Source organism: Anolis carolinensis, unplaced genomic scaffold (genome assembly GCF_035594765.1).
Source record: "Anolis carolinensis isolate JA03-04 unplaced genomic scaffold, rAnoCar3.1.pri scaffold_8, whole genome shotgun sequence".
NCBI lineage: Eukaryota > Metazoa > Chordata > Lepidosauria > Squamata > Dactyloidae > Anolis > Anolis carolinensis.
The window spans coordinates 2,339,889-2,356,504 of record NW_026943819.1 but is presented as its reverse complement, the minus strand read 5'-3'; the positions used below and the strand labels follow the sequence as shown (position 1 = coordinate 2,356,504).

Below are 16,616 nucleotides of genomic sequence, written 5' to 3'. Positions count from 1 at the left end.
AATCACACCAATTTGGCCACAAAAGACATTAGTCATCCAATCAATCTGCATGTGGCAGTGTGTCAGCAAAAATGGCTAGGCGTGTCAGTGCTGACACGCATGTCATAGGTTGGCCATCACTGTCCTAGAAGTATTCTCTCCTGACGTTTCACCCGCATCTATGGCAGGCATCATCAGAGGTTGTGAGGTCTGGAGAATACTTCTCGAACATGGCCATACAGACCAGAAAACATACAACAACCCAGCTATACACACATTTCGAAGCAAAAGGCACTGACCTGGGTTGCATTTCCATCCATATTCGCTAGAGGTCATGCTTAGAATAGATTTTCCTGAAAAGTGGGCTTTTAAGATTCCTGGGAAGAGACATGCATGGATTCTCATAATCCAGCTCTTTGGAGTTCGCTGGTTGTTTTCACCTCCAAATCTACCCGCTCCCTTCTCATCTGGTGAAGGGTGTTGGGAGTAATTTCTTGGATCTACACCAAAACTCTTCTAAAATTGGGATTGTTGTTTTTTTTTCAAAAACTGGGGCAGTTTGCTATAGTTTGAAGGGCAAATATCTCTGAAATTTATTTTTTAAAGTACTGTATATACTCGAATCTAAGCCTAATTTTTCAGCCCTTTTTTTAAGACTGAAAAAGCCCCCCTCGGCTTATACTCAGGTGAGGGTCCTGGTTGGCTTATATTTGGTCTATGTACAAAGAAAATGTGTCCAAATAACATATATTATTAAAGTTCCCCGTACAAAGCTCAATTTGGCCGTACCCGACAAAATGAAAAGGAACAACAGCTTTAACACAAAAGTTATTCAAGTCTGATATTGGTTCCAATGTATATAGGCTTCAGGGATACATAGTCAATGAAAATATCTTCCAAACAAAGTAAACAGACGGTTGGTCGTGTTGCTGTGAGCTTTGTATGGGGAACTTTAATAATATATGTTATTTGGACACATTTTCTTTGTATATAGACTATCATATGTTCGTATAGATACTTTACAAGTATTCTGGGATTTTGTATAGTGGCTTATATTTGGGTCAGCTTATACTCGAGAATATATGGTACATTTATTATTTGTCTCTATTATTGTTGCTACTATTACATTTATTTTACTCTATTTTTTATTATTATTATTATTAATACATTTATTATTTCACTCTGATCTTATTATTATTACTCGTAATGCCACAGCCTCCAGCAACCTTTTGCCCCATTGACTCTACATTTGGAAAGACCAAATTACCGGATCGGGTGTCAGAATAACGGACAGAATGACTCCGCTGTCTTCTGCGCCAGAGTTCGGTTCCGGCACAAACACAGGCTCAGAGGGAAACATCTCGTCCTGCTGCCAAATCTACAAAAATAAAGGATTATTAGTGGTATTCAAAGGCTGGGGTCCAGCTTCTACAACCAGCCGAACAAAGAGCTCGTTCCTAAGAGAAGCTCCACATCCTTCACCTTCATCTCCTTGGTTTTTAGGTCCATCTTGATCAACGAGTCTCCAACCACGTTCCCAAAGCCACAGCCGTAGAAGTAGCGATATTTCTTCCCATTGTAGTGAGTGTAGTTGATCTGGGGGAATTCCAGGCCTCCGACTTTCTCAAGTTCCTCGTCGTGCAGACTTTCATATGTGCACCAGATCTGGAACAGGAAGCAGGACTTTGTATAAGTGTCAGATCATGCCAAAAAAGGAGGCCTTTCTACGAGGGTTGAATGAAAAGTAATGCCTCCACCTTCGTTACTTAGGTTTAGACGGGAATATTTTAATAAATCAAACGCAGAAATAATCCTTAGAATGTGCTCTTTAACTACCACTATTCACTTTTCCACATAATCACCTGACAGTTGGATACATTTCTGCCAACAATGAACAAGTTTTCTGAATCTGTCGTGGAAGAAGTCGACACTCTGTTTCTGCAACCGGCGTCTCACAGGACCCATCATGCACAGATCTTTCGATAGCCAAGCAAAGCAATAATGTGTCCCACACGTTCTTGTGAAATGCAGATTATGCTTGAAATTTCTCTCCGAGTGATACAACAATTGTTCTGAATCAATCTGTCCTGAATCAATCTGTCAACCTTTTGCTTGTGAAACTCAGTAGTTGCTGTCACAGGACGTCCAACTCTTTGTTTGACACGCAAGCCAGATGTTCCCACCTCGACACCTTTAAACTTACTTGCCCAATTACGCACAGGACTCACATCAACACAATCCCCATAAACAGCTTGCATTCTCTGAGGAATCTCCTTTGGGGTGACACCTACTGCCGTCAAGAATTCAGTGACTGCACGTTGCTTAAGTCACATGGACCAACCATCTGCACAGGGTTCCATACTTCGCGCGTTAACAACACAACCGTTCAATGCTAAGGCTTCTCCATCTGCACAGGGTTCCATACTTCGCACGCTAACAACACAACCGTTCAATGCTAAGGCTTCCTCGTCTGCACAGGGTTCCATACTTTGCACTTTAACAACACAACCGTTCAATGCTAAGGCTTCCCTGACTGCGCAGGGTTCCATACTTCGCACGTTAACAACACAACCGTTCAATGCTAAGGCTTCCCCGTCTGCGCAGGGTTCCATACTTCGCACGTTAACAACACAACCGTTCAATGCTAAGGCTTCCCCGTCTGCGCAGGGTTCCATTGCACTTTAACAACACAACCGTTCAATGCTAAGGCTTCCTCGTCTGCACAGGGTTCCATACTTTGCACTTTAACAACACAACCGTTCAATGCTAAGGCTTCCTCGTCTGCACAGGGTTCCATACTTTGCACTTTAACAACACAACCGTTCAATGCTAAGGCTTCCCCGTCTGCGCAGGGTTCCATACTTTGCACTTTAACAACACAACCGTTCAATGCTAAGCCTTCCCCGTCTGCGCAGGGTTCCATACTTCGCACTTTAACAACACAACCGTTCAATGCTAAGGCTTCCCCGTCTGCGCAGGGTTCCATACTTCGCACTTTAACAACACAACCGTTCAATGCTAAGGCTTCCCCGTCTGCACAGGGTTCCATACTTCGCACTTTAACAACACAACCGTTCAATGCTAAGGCTTCCCCGTCTGCGCAGGGTTCCATACTTCGCACTTTAACAACACAACCGTTCAATGCTAAGGCTTCCCCGTCTGCGCAGGGTTCCATACTTCGCCCTTTAACAACACAACCGTTCAATGCTAAGGCTTCCCCGTCTGCACAGGGTTCCATACTTCGCCCTTTAACAACACAACCGTTCAATGCTAAGGCTTCCCCGTCTGCACAGGGTTCCATACTTCGCACTTTAACAACACAACCGTTCAATGCTAAGGCTTCCCTGTCTGCACAGGGTTCCATACTTCGCACTTTAACAACACAACCGTTCAATGCTAAGGCTTCCCCGTCTGCGCAGGGTTCCATACTTTGCACTTTAACAACACAACCGTTCAATGCTAAGGCTTCCCCGTCTGCACAGGGTTCCATACTTCGCACTTTAACAACACAACCGTTCAATGCTAAGGCTTCCCCGTCTGCGCAGGGTTCCATACTTCGCCCTTTAACAACACAACCGTTCAATGCCAAGGCTTCCCTGTCTGCGCAGGGTTCCATACTTCGCACTTTAACAACACAACCGTTCAATGCTAAGGCTTCCCCATCTGCGTAGGGTTCCATACTTCGCACTTTAACAATACAACCGTTCAATGCTAAGGCTTCCCCATCTGCGTAGGGTTCCATACTTCGCACTTTAACAACACAACCGTTCAATGCTAAGGCTTCCCCATCTGCGTAGGGTTCCATACTTCGTACTTTAACAATACAACCGTTCAATGCTAAGGCTTCCCCATCTGCGCAGGGTTCCATACTTTGAACTTTAACAACACAACCGTTCAATGCTAAGGCTTCTCCATCTGTGCAGGGTTCCATACTTCGTACTTTAACAACACAACCATTCAATGCTAAGGCTTCCCCATCTGCGCAGGGTTCCATACTTCGCACATTAACAACACAACCATTCAATGCTAAGGCTTCCCGCCAAATGGAACTCACTGTAAAGGAGAGTCTACTGAACAAGCCAGTATCTACCGCAGACCAGGACAGCCATCTGCTGAGGAGTTACGAAGGTGGAGGCATTACTTTTCATTCAACCCTCATATTTGAAATGAAGGTGGGGTGGATCCCATATGGAATTTGGGAAGGACATGCTCCCCAGTCTCATCCTCTACAGGGAAAGCACCCCTTTGTGCCTGGAGCGCATACCTTGCCATCCGCCTCCTTCACGGCTGTGGCCGATGTGTAGCTCAGAGGAGAGAGATTCTCGCCCACAGGTTTCTTGTCATCGATGTTAAGAGGCAGAACAAAACGCCGTGGATAGGGTGTCGCTATTGAATTGTAGGTCTGCAAAGAGGGGGAGGTCAAAGCAAAGGGAAGGATGGATTCAGCACCTTGGATAGGTTCTCCCAAACATGGATTCAGCACATCACTGATGTGGAAATGCTTTGCGTGTATCTCAGGGGGGTTTTACCTGGTCCAGGGCTTCTCCTGTCTGGTGGAGGTTCTGCAAGCGGTAAACATCCATGGCCGTCCCATCATCCTGGCAGCAGAGGTCAAGCACGATGCAGCCCTGGTCTTCAAAGGCGTTGATTTGATGGAAATTCATGAAAGCCTTGCTGCAGTATTTTATGGGCAACACCTGTGCAATGGGCACACAAGGCAAAGGAATCTGCTCAGCGCTTTGCTGGAACATCGTACGGAGCAGCTCTGCAAATCTGCACATTGTGCTCAGTGCTGTTGATGAGGATTTTCATTCACAACCCAAACTAAAAGGTCTGTTTTTGCCCTCTGACAATTTGAGAAGGTGGCCAAAACACTCTTTGAGTTCCCTCATAAGCAGAGCTTACGGGTAATGAGTTACAAATAACTTTGGGATAGGTAGTGACATTACTGTTTGTAGGACTCCAAACCAGAGTTAGGACATACTGTATATACTCGAGTATAAGCCTAGATTTTCAGCCCTTTTTTAAGATTTAAAAAGCCTCCCTTGGCTTATACTCGGGTGAGGGTCCTGGTTGGCTTATATTTGGGTCAACTTATACTCGAGAATATATGTTAAATCTATTATTATTGATATTGTTACATTTATTATTTTTCTCTATTATTGTTGCTACTATTACATTTATTTTACTCTATTTTTATTATTTATTACTCTACATTTATTATCTCATTCTTATCTTATTATTATTATTGCATTTATTCTTTTACTCTACTTATTATTACTTGTATTATTTTCCTATATTTATTATTATTATTATTATTATTATTATTATTATTATTATTATTATTATTACATGTACAGTATTATTTTACGCTATCATTATTAAAAGGATACATAAGCACGTTTACATTGAAGAAGATGAGAATAATGATTTGATCAGAGATGGACAATCTTATCTTAAATTAGAGCTTGATGTAAATATTCAAAAACATTTAACCTACTGATGTCTCAATTAATTTAATTTTATTGGTATCTGTTTTTATTTCTGAAATTTACCACCCTCGGCTTATACTGGAGTCAATGTTTTCCCAGGTTTTTTGTGGTAAAATTAGGTGCCTTGGCTTATATTCGGGTCGGCTTATACTTGAGTATATACGGTACTTTTCTGTCAAAACAATACTCTTTGCATTTATTTCTTAGGGGCCTTTCAAGGTGACATTATGATAGGATTTTTTTTTTACTCTTATTGAGCCTAAGAACTAAGCAGAATCATGAATAACTGTGCTGTGATATGATATTGTTTTCTCAGCAGCAAAGAAGGGCATTGTAATGAAGTACGAAATTTGGTTTACAGATGTTATGTTTAATTCTGTGTTTATGTTTTAAAGGGGTAAGTATTACAGTTATTGCATCTCAGCACTCAGAGGCTGGTTGCCATGGAGAAGTAGGCAGAGCCAACTGCCGTTTAGTTAAAGAAGTGCAGAGTTTTTTTTTTAAAAAAAGTCAGTGAGTCCGTGCTCTGATGAGGCACAGGGAAGATTGATTCCAGGTTGATGAGATCAAGGAGACTAAATTGTTCATTTTGAGTCGGTTTTAAATAAGTTTGGTGACTTATTTAATGTAGTCTGTGTCCTGGAAAGGCACAGAGAATCTGTGATAGTATATCACAGGGGTGACTGTGGTTTGAAGTCACTGGATAGTCCAAGTTTCAGACTTTGGGAACCAATCCCAGCTGGACTCACAGAAATCCATTGAAGTAACAGTTAGAAAGGAGCAGAGGAATAGGGTTTAACTACTTTAAGTAAAAGAAGTGATACTTTAGAGAGTTGATTCATCTTATTCTAGTATTGTAACTGTTAATAAGAAAACCTCTACGTGAGAAACAACATTGTAACCACTAAGCTCTGTGCCTGAATAAACTTGTTATTGTTCTTCCAACATCTAAGCCTCTGTCGCATGTATTCTAAACCAAGTTACGCTACCATCTAAAGGAAGAAGAAAAAAGTAAAAGGTCTCCTCCCTGAGTCTTTGGTGGTTGCATCTTTCCAAACTGGTGGCAGTCGTTATTAGTTCTTTACAAATTTGGGGCAGCGGGTGGGATAGGAAGATTCCCCCTGCCTGAAAGAACCTCAGTCGATCATAGCTCTTTATAGGCATGTTCTCAGCTACTGAGCAATTTTGTTACATCTGGGGCATTTAAAATGCCAGGTTTAGCAAAGCAGGGTTTGGAGAAGCCATGCATTTGAATATGCGGAACCCTTCCCAGTGTGGGGGTGCCAGCTGGGCCACTTGGGGGGCTGAGGCCCAAAACTGGCTGAGTCTGACAGTGCAGAAGGCCACAGATTGGACTCACCTGCCCTGTGAGCTTGTTCACCACGTGGAAGCGAGTGTTGTGCTCCGGCTCCCAGCTGATCCCGTCCAAATAGGATCTCCCGAGAATCCTGGCTGTAAGGAACTTCCACAAGGTCATTTTCAGGGGCTGTTCAATGAAGATGACGTAGTTTTGGCTCATTCCTGGAAGCAAGAAATGACCCGCTGCTTTAGTTTGCATCACAGCCCCCGACTCACACGTCTTGCTGACATGTTCCTCTTTTCCTTCCACTAGCTCAGCGGGTCAAACTCATTTTCATCAAGGGCCACATCAGCCTTATGGCTGTCTCCAAAGAGCCGTTGAATCCATGGATGGAGACTCCATGGATACAGAGGGACAACTCTGATTTTTTTTCTTTACTTAGTTGTCAGTACCCTAATTTCTACCGAATTTGGGTCTCCAGATGTTATTACTTTTGATTATCTTCCATGAAGACCGGGGATAATGGGAATTGTAACCCAATAGAACTTGTGACTCCAAGGTTGGGGAAAGGTTAACGGACATTTTAAGATCAGGGGGCGTGGCTTAGAGGGGTGGGCGTGGCTTCTGCTCAAGAGGGCGGGGCTGAGCCTCTCCCCAGTCCAAGATGTAGGGCTGGGAGGGGAGGTGGGCGGGGCCACAAATGGGCAGCCAGGACTGGGGTGGGCGGAGTTACGAGCTCTGAGGCAGGGCTGAGCTTCTATCCGTCCTGCGGCGCCTGCCAGGACACAGGGGGTGGGGCTAGAGGAGGGGGCGGGGCCTCTTCCCAAGTGCCTGACGGGGCTGAACCTCTATACCCCGCCCCCGTGTTCTAACAAGCGCCTCAGGGGAGGTATAGAGGCTCAGCCCTGTCTGGCACTCTTGGGAAGAGGCCCCGCCTCCACCCCTAGCCCCGCCCCTTAGTCCTAAAAGGCCTCTCAGGAGAGGTATAGAGGCTCAGCCCTGTCTCAGGTTCTTGGAAGGAGGCCCCGCCCCCTTCCCTAGCTCCGCCCTCTGTGACCCAACAAGAGCCTCAGGAGAGGTATAGAAGCTCAGCCCTGTCTCAGGCTCTTGGGAAGAAGCCACACCCACTCCTCTAGCTCTGCCCCTGTGTCATAAGAGGCGCCCTGTCTCCGGCACTTGGGAAGAGGCCCCACCCCTCCCCTGGCCCCGCCCCCCATGTCCTAATATGTGCCATCACCGCCCCCCTGGATCACTCCAGCGCCCACCGGGGGGCGGTAGCACCCACTTTGGGAATCACTGTTCTAGATGTAACTGCATCACAACTCCCATCAGCTCTAGTCATGATGTCCTAACAATGAAGAACACAGAGTTGCAGTTCAGTATCTAGATCAGTGGTTCCAGATGTTTTTGGCCTTATTTACAAACAAGGCCATTCCAAGGGAGGCGGCAGCTCACCAAAGCTGTGGTAGTAGGAGGGCTTCATCCGATCCTCAGGCTGAATGGAGCACACCACTTTGGCTCCCTGCAAGCTGGAGTCATCAGAACCGGGCGCTTGCGGTGGGATGCGGATGATGTTGTATTTGCTGCCTGGAAGAGAGGAAGAATTGGGAATGGTCCTGCCAGCAGACATGCTGTGGATGTAACCGGAAATGAGCTCCATTCATGTTGATGTTCCTCAAAATGAGCAGCCTTTGTGTTCAATAACGGAGAGATAAGGAGTGTCTGGGGCACCTGGTGGCACAGTATGTTAAAGCGCTGAGCTGCTGAACTTGCGGACCGAAAGGTCCCAGGTTCAAATCCCGGGATCGGTATGAGCGCCCGCTGTTAGCCCCAGCTCCTGCCAACCTAGCAGTTCAAAAACATGCAAATGTGAGTAGATCAATAGGTACAGCTCTGGCGGGAAGGTAACGGCGCTCCATGCAGTCATGCCAATGGCCACATGACCTTGGAGGTGTCTACGGACAACGCCGGCTCTTCGGCTTAGAAATGGAGATGAGCACCAACCCCCAGAGTCAGTCACGACTGGACTCGACATCAGGGGAAAACCTTTACCTTAAGGAATGTCTATCTTCTTTCATTCTGACTTATTTGATACGGCAGAAGTGGGGAGGTGTAATGAAGTACGAATTTTTGGTTTACAGATGTTATGTTTAATTGTGTGTTTGTGTTTTAAAAGGGTAAGTATTATAGTTATTGCATCTCAGCACTCAGAGGCTGGTTGCCATGGAGAAGTAGGCGGAGCCAACTGCCGTTTTGTTGAAGAAGTGCAGAGTTTAAAAAAGGGATTCAGTCTGTGCTCTGATGAGGCACAGGGAAGATTGATCCTAGGTTGAGGGGATCAAGGAGACTCAATTGTTCATTTTGAGTCGGTTTAAAATAAGTTTGGTGACTTATTTAATGTAGTCTGTGTCCTGGTAAGGAACAGAGAATCTGTGAACATATATCACAGGGGTGACTGTGGTTTAAAAGTAGCAGAGAAAGAAGTTCTAACTACTTTAAGTAAAAGAAGTGACACTTTAGGGAATTTGACTCACCTCATTCTAGTATTGTAACTGTTAATAAAAATACCTCCAAGTGAGAAACAACATTATAACCACTAAGCTCTGTGCCTGAATAAACTTGTTATTGTTCTTCCAATCTAAGCCTCTATCGCATATATTATAAACCAAGTTACGCTACCATCTAAAGTGAATAAGAAGAAGAAAGAAAAAAAAGTAAAAGGTCTCCTCTCTGAGTCTTTGGTGGTTGCATCTTTACAAATTGGTGGCAGAAAGACTTTATGTCCACTCTATTCTGAGTGTAACATGACTGGCACATTAATTTTATTTAGGTGGATCATATTCACCCAAGAAGACACTGACTTATGTGGATGCCAGGATGAATCACTTTCTCCAGTTTGCCCCATGGCTTTTATATTGCTTTATTACCAAAATATAATGCCACTTAAAGATGGCAAGTACTCTGTTTTGTTTTGTTAACTACTGCCCAAAAGACTTGAACATAAAGGCAAACGTAATACTAGATTCTACAAAAGGCCTGGATTCATCAGCCTTTCTACAATCTGACTAATATAAATCTATAAACTTCCATACAGTACTGAAAGGTCAAGAAATAGGTCTGCCACACAGTTTTGCCAAGTGCCAACGAATGCAAGATATGATAAGTCACTCATGACCTAGATCAGCAAAAGTAGATGGACAGATGTTAAGGGATGAAAATGTTCGTTACATAGTTAAAAGCTTGGCCGTGTTATTAACGCATTCATTGTGGTCAGGATCCTTTGGTCAACTTCTCTAGGCATGTAAATTAATGTGGGGATTTTCCCCTTGTAGTCAATTGCCATTTGTACTTCCCTAGTTTGCAAGGGCAAGACAGGTCATGCTCTGATAACTCTGCACAATGTGATCATTTGTATTCAAGCGATACGAAGAGAACGGCAAGATGAAACATGAAGGTACATAATTTTTTTGTCTGTGAATAATAAGCCATTTCATATCTCTAATGAACACAAACCTACAAAAAGAACTAATGTCTGCTTCTAACAACTATATTAGAAATCTAGATGTGTCATCCGGTCCTCACCTTGGTTCCCGTAGGAGTTGCCCATGTTGTATGCGGTCCCATCTGGGTCATAATGCGGGTGGGCAGTCGCTCCATTCACGGCAATATATTTACTCCAGTCTACCTGCAAACAAATGATGTTTACAAGATCTGAGCAGAAATGACTGATTTAGCAATATTTTTCCAGCTCTATCATTAAAAAGTGTGAGATGGACATCTTTCATAGCAAATGTCCCTTTCTTTCTTCAGTTATTCAGTAACCCAGCTTTCCTCCTTCTGTGTCCTGCCTGACCTCATTGTCTCAACTCTTCCTTCAAGATCTACTCCAGCCTCCTGTTTGGTACAATGGTCCACCCAATGCCTTTGGGATGACACAAGTCGGGTCTCGGCAGCACCACACCACCATCGTGGCCAGAAGGAAAGTCCTGGAGGATCAGATCAAAGGATCGTCTCACCCAGCATCCTGTTTCCCACAGAAGCAGACACCTATGGGAAGCCCACAAGATGTTACCCCATCCTACGAGGGTTGAATGAAAAGTAATGCCTCCACCTTTGTAACTCCTCAACGGATGGCAGTCCTGGTCTGCTGCAGGTACTGGCTTGTTCAGTAGACTCTCCTCTACAGTTCCATTTGGCGGGAAGCCTTAGCATTGAACGGTTGTGTTGTTGAAGCGCGAAGTATGAAACCCTGCGCAGACGGGGAAGCCTTAGCTTTGAACGGTTGTGTTGTTAAAGTGTGAAGTATGGAACTGTGTGCAGACAGGGAAGCCTTAGCATTGAACGGTTGTGTTGTTAAAGTGTGAAGTATGGAACCGTGTGCAGACAGGGAAGCCTTAGCATTGAACGGTTGTGTTGTTAACGTGCGAAGTATGGAACCCTGCACAGATGGAGAAGCCTTAGCATTGAACGGTTGTGTTGTTAAAGTGTGAAGTATGGAACCATGTGCAGACAGGGAAGCCTTAGCATTGAATGGTTGTGTTGTTAAAGTGTGAAGTATGGAACCGTGTGCAGACAGGGAAGCCTTAGCATTAAACGGTTGTGTTGTTAAAGTGCGAAGTATGGAACCGTGTGCAGACAGGGAAGCCTTAGCATTGAACGGTTGTGTTGTTAAAGTGTGAAGTATGGAACCATGTGTAGACAGGGAAGCCTTAGCATTGAATGGTTGTGTTGTTAAAGTGTGAAGTATGGAACCATGTGTAGACAGGGAAGCCTTAGCATTGAATGGTTGTGTTGTTAAAGTGTGAAGTATGGAACATGTGTAGACAGGGAAGCCTTAGCATTGAACGGTTGTGTTGTTAAAGTGTGAAGTATGGAACCATGTGTAGACAGGGAAGCCTTAGCATTGAACGGTTGTGTTGTTAAAGTGTGAAGTATGGAACCATGTGTAGACAGGGAAGCCTTAGCATTGAATGGTTGTGTTGTTAAAGTGTGAAGTATGGAACCGTGTGCAGACAGGGAAGCCTTAGCATTGAACGGTTGTGTTGTTAAAGTGCGAAGTATGGAACCGTGTGCAGACAGGGAAGCCTTAGCATTGAACGGTTGTGTTGTTAAAGTGTGAAGTATGGAACCGTGTGCAGACAGGGAAGCCTTAGCATTGAATGGTTGTGTTGTTAAAGTGTGAAGTATGGAACCGTGTGCAGACAGGGAAGCCTTAGCATTGAACGGTTGTGTTGTTGAAGCGCGAAGTATGAAACCCTGCGCAGACGGGGAAGCCTTAGCTTTGAACGGTTGTGTTGTTAAAGTGCGAAGTATGGAACCGTGTGCAGACAGGGAAGGCTTAGCATTGAATGGTTGTGTTGTTAAAGTGCGAAATATGGAACCCTGCGCAGACGGTTGGTCAATGCGACTTAAGCAACGTGCAGTCACTGAATTCTTGAGTCACTGAAGTATGGAACCCTGCGCAGACGGGGAATCCTTAGCATTGGACAGTTGTGTTGTTAAAGTGCGAAGTATGGTCAATGCGACTTAAGGAACGTGCAGTCACTGAATTCTTGACCGCAGAAGGTGTCACCCCAAAGGAGATTCCTCAGAGAATGCAAGCTGTCTATGGTGATTGTGTTGATGTGAGAGTGTTGACTCCTTCTGTGGCGGCTTCAGAAAACTTGTACATCGTTGGCAGAAATGTATCCAATTGTCTGGTGATGATGTAGGAAAGTGAATAGTGGTAGTTAAAGAGCACATTCTAAGGATTATTTCTGAGTTTGATTTATTAAAATATTCCCATCCAAACTCAAGTAATGAAGGTGGAGGCATTACTTTTCATTCAACCCTCGTCAGAGTCATATCTTTTCTGAACCCAGAAGAAGCCAGAACTGAAACAAAAGCTGGAATGTTTTGCACGCAAAGTGGCCCAAATTCCATTCCTGACATTTCCAAAGGATTGAATATCAATGAGGAAAGCACTTCGACCAGATGGTCTGACTCAATCTAGGACTCTCTGCTGTCCCTTTACCTTCTCCTTCGTTTCCAGAGTTTCCAGATCCACCTTGTGCATGAAGTTGGTCTCTGTGCTAACAAAATAGTCTCCGTTGTAGACCACATAGTTCACGTTGCAGTTGTCGGTTATCTCTGTGACAAACAGAAAAAACGAAAACTAGATCGGCCCAGGCCAGTTTAGCCTGAGGAATGTGGTACGAAAGCCTCAAGTTTATTAGAGCGGCAGAGAGAAACCTATGAAGCAGGTGTTCTCCGTGCTTTGCGGTGGGCAGATAAACAAACAATCCTGTTCATTAAAAACCTGTTGTGGTTTAAAAGTCTATGCCTAAGGCTAAGGAGAATGTTGGCACCTTCTCTCCATAATATAATTGGCATTCAAAGCTGAGTTGCACTTTTGATGCTAATCTGTCCTCTCAAATTATTGGAATTATTATTGCTGCAACAATGGTTTGTCTTCCAGCTGAATGATGAAACTTGCAGCAGAATCTGACAGACCTCATTCAGGAAAACCTCTGCAATATTCCTTTCCCTGGATCTCCAGACAGCTCTGGATAATAATAATAATAATAATAATAATAATAATAATAATAATAATAACTACAACAACTTTATTTTGTATCCCGCCTCCATCTCCACAAAGGAACTCAGGGTGGCTCACATGGGCATGAGCCCAACATCGACATAAGTTTAAAAAAATCCATGAAATTAAAAACAATCTATATATATAAAAGAGTGATGGAATCAGGGCACCAGACAAAACAACCAAACTACAGGCCCTCCCAACCTCGAAATTTGACAACACAACCCATCATCCACAGCTCTAGGTTGATACAACAAAAAGAAAAGAAAAATAAAGTCCTAATTAGAGAGAAAGGAATAATTGTTTTTATCCAATTGCTGCCAGTTAGAGGGCTAAGCTCCGCCCACTTGGTCTCCTAGCAACCCACTCAGCCCAGGGAACGGGCACAGTTTGGCCTCACTTAGGCATTTTCCACAGATGATCTGATTTTAACTGGATTATATGGCAGAAGGCCCTTCCACACAGCTATATTACCCATTTATAATCTTATATTATGTAATAATACCAATAATAAAAGAGAAAAATAATAAATGTACCATATATTCTCGAGTATAAGCTGACCCAAATATAAGCCAACCACCCGATATATAATATAATATAATATAATATAATCACCCGAGTATAAGCCGAAGGGGGCTTTTTCAGTCTTAAAAAAAGGGCTGAAAAACTAGGCTTTATACTCGAGTATATACAGTACCTCACAACCTCTGAGGATGCCTACCATAGATGTGGGCGAAATGTCAGGAGAGAGTGCTTCTGGAACATGGCCAGACAGCTCGGAAAATGCACAGCAACTCTCTGATCTAAAGAATTTGGTACTTACTTGGCATTTCGAACTTCGACAAGAAGCGCTCAAAGATGGTCTTGCAAGGGTCCGGCATGGCCATGGTCCCAAACTCGGAGATCATAATCCGGTTCTTCTTGCTGTTTGTCACGTAGGAATCGCTCCTTAGGAACTTGCTGCTGTACTTCACAACCTCCTCCTCGATCTCAAACTGGTGCAACAGAGCCATGCCATCAAACCAGTGGTTATACCTTCCGTTGGAGAGGGAAAACGTGGTCAAGGGAGAAGAAATGGCCATGGGATGTTTATCACCACGGCATTTGCTCCCAAGATGCTCACTGGGATTTGAGAGACCCAAGTTCAACTTACTTACTCCATGTCACTTTCTGAGCCTGATCTGTTTCCCAAGGTGGTTGGGATGATAAACTGGTTCATGTAAACCACCTTGAGGTTTTGTTTATTTTTGCAGAAAATTTATGTAGCTAATACAAATTTAATGATATATAATACTGTATATACTCGAATATAAGCCTAGTTTTTCAGCCCTTTTTTAGGTTTGAAAAAAATCTCCTCGGCTTATACTCAGGTGAGGGTCCTGGTGGGCTTATATTCAGGTCGGCTTATACTCAAGTATATATGGTATATTTATTTATTTTTCTCTATTATTATTGGTATTGTTACATTTATTATTTTACTCTATTAATTATTATTATCACATTTATTATTTTACTCTATTATTGTTGTTACTTGTACATTTATTTTACTCTATTTTTATTATTTATTTATTTATTTATTTATTTATTAGACTTGTATATCGCTACTCCCAGTTTGGCTCGGAGAGGTTTACAGAAATAGATTAAAACAATACACTTAGCTTTAAAATAACAATAAAAACAATAAAAACAACAATAAAAACAACAATAAAACAGACATAGCCCCGAGTTTTCACCCATCGAAAGCTTGTCGGAAGGGCAAGGTTTTGCAGGCTTTATTAATATATTTATGATTTTACTCTATTTATTATTACATTTATTATTTTACTGCATTTATTATTATTATTATTACATTTATTATTTCACTCTATTATTACAGTAGAGTCTCACTTATCCAACATTCGCTTATCCAACATTCTGGATTATCCAACGCATTTTTGTAGTCAATGTTTTGGTGCTAAATTCGTAAATACAGTTATTACTACGTAGCAGTACTGCATATTGAACTACTTTTTCTGTCAAATTTTTTGTATAACATGATGTTTGGGTGCTTAATTTGTAAAATCATAACCTAATCTGATGTTTAATAGGCTTTTCCTTAATCTCTCCTTATTATCCAACATATTCGCTTATCCAACATTCTGCCGGCCCGTTTATGTTGGATAAGTGAGACTCTACTGTATTAAAAGGATACATAAGCACATTTACATTGAAGAAGATGAAAATAATGATTTAATCAGAGTTGAACAGTCATATCTTAAATTAAAGTTTGATGTAAAGATTCAAAAACATTTAAACTACTGATGCCTCAATTAATGTAATTTTATTGGTATCTCGGCTTATACTTGAGTCAATGTTTTCCCAGTTTTCTTTGTGGTTAAATTAGGTGCCTCGGCTTATATTTGGGTCGGCTTATACTCAAGTATATACGGTAATTCACAACAAACTGGCCAGCTGAATGTGGTTCTTTCAATCTAGGATTCAATCAACCAGAGCATAGAAATGTTACTTTTCTAGACTGCAGCTCTCAGAGTTTTCCGGTCAATGGCTAAAGTGCCTGGTAACTTTTCTAAAAAGTTTCTAAAACTTTTCCAAGTTTCTCTGGCGCTTCACATGGGGACGCTAGATCATATTGACCACAGAAACGTTACTTTTCTAGACTGCAGCTCTCAGAGTTTCCCAGTCAATGGCTAAAGTGCCTGGTAACTTTTCTAAAAAGTTTCTAAAACTTTTCCAAGTTTCTCTGGCGCTTCTCATGGGGACGCTAGATCATATTGACCACAGAAACGTTACTTTTCTAGACTGCAGCTCTCAGAGTTTCCCAGTCAATGGCTAAAGTGCCTAGTAACTTTTCTAAAAAGTTTCTAAAACTTTTCCAAGTTTCTCTGGCGCTTCACATGGGGATGCTAGATCATATTGACCACAGAAACGTTACTTTTCTAGACTGCAGCTCTCAGAGTTTCCCAGTCAATGGCTAAAGTGCCTGGTAACTTTACTAAAAAGTTTCTAAAACTTTTCCAAGTTTCTCTGGCGCTTCACATGGGGACGCTAGATCATATTGACCACAGAAACGTTACTTTTCTAGACTGCAGCTCTCAGAGTTTCCCAGTCAATGGCTAAAGTGCCTGGTAACTTTTCTAAAAAGTTTCTAAAACTTTTCCAAGTTTCTCTGGCGCTTCACATGGGGACGCTAGATCATATTGACCACAGAAACGTTACTTTTCTAGATTGCAGCTCTCAGAGTTTCCCAGTCAATGGCTAAAGTGCCTGG

The 16,616-nt window shown here is 42.8% G+C and overlaps 1 protein-coding gene across 2 annotated transcripts in view; it reads right to left on the bottom strand.

The window, feature by feature from the left end:
• Window positions 1-16,616, bottom strand: part of bco2 (beta-carotene oxygenase 2) — a 57,765-nt gene that overhangs the window by 2,332 nt on the left and 38,817 nt on the right. For both annotated transcript variants that reach the window (XM_062960798.1, XM_062960799.1), the window contains 9 exons: window positions 14,172-14,383; window positions 12,785-12,900; window positions 10,354-10,456; window positions 8,227-8,358; window positions 6,832-6,992; window positions 4,509-4,676; window positions 4,244-4,381; window positions 1,462-1,644; window positions 1,247-1,357 (listed from right to left, as the gene is read on the bottom strand). In XM_062960798.1, coding sequence (XP_062816868.1) covers window positions 1,247-1,357; window positions 1,462-1,644; window positions 4,244-4,381; window positions 4,509-4,676; window positions 6,832-6,992; window positions 8,227-8,358; window positions 10,354-10,456; window positions 12,785-12,900; window positions 14,172-14,383 — 1,324 coding nt within the window. The remainder of the gene's footprint in view (window positions 1-1,246; window positions 1,358-1,461; window positions 1,645-4,243; window positions 4,382-4,508; window positions 4,677-6,831; window positions 6,993-8,226; window positions 8,359-10,353; window positions 10,457-12,784; window positions 12,901-14,171; window positions 14,384-16,616) is intronic.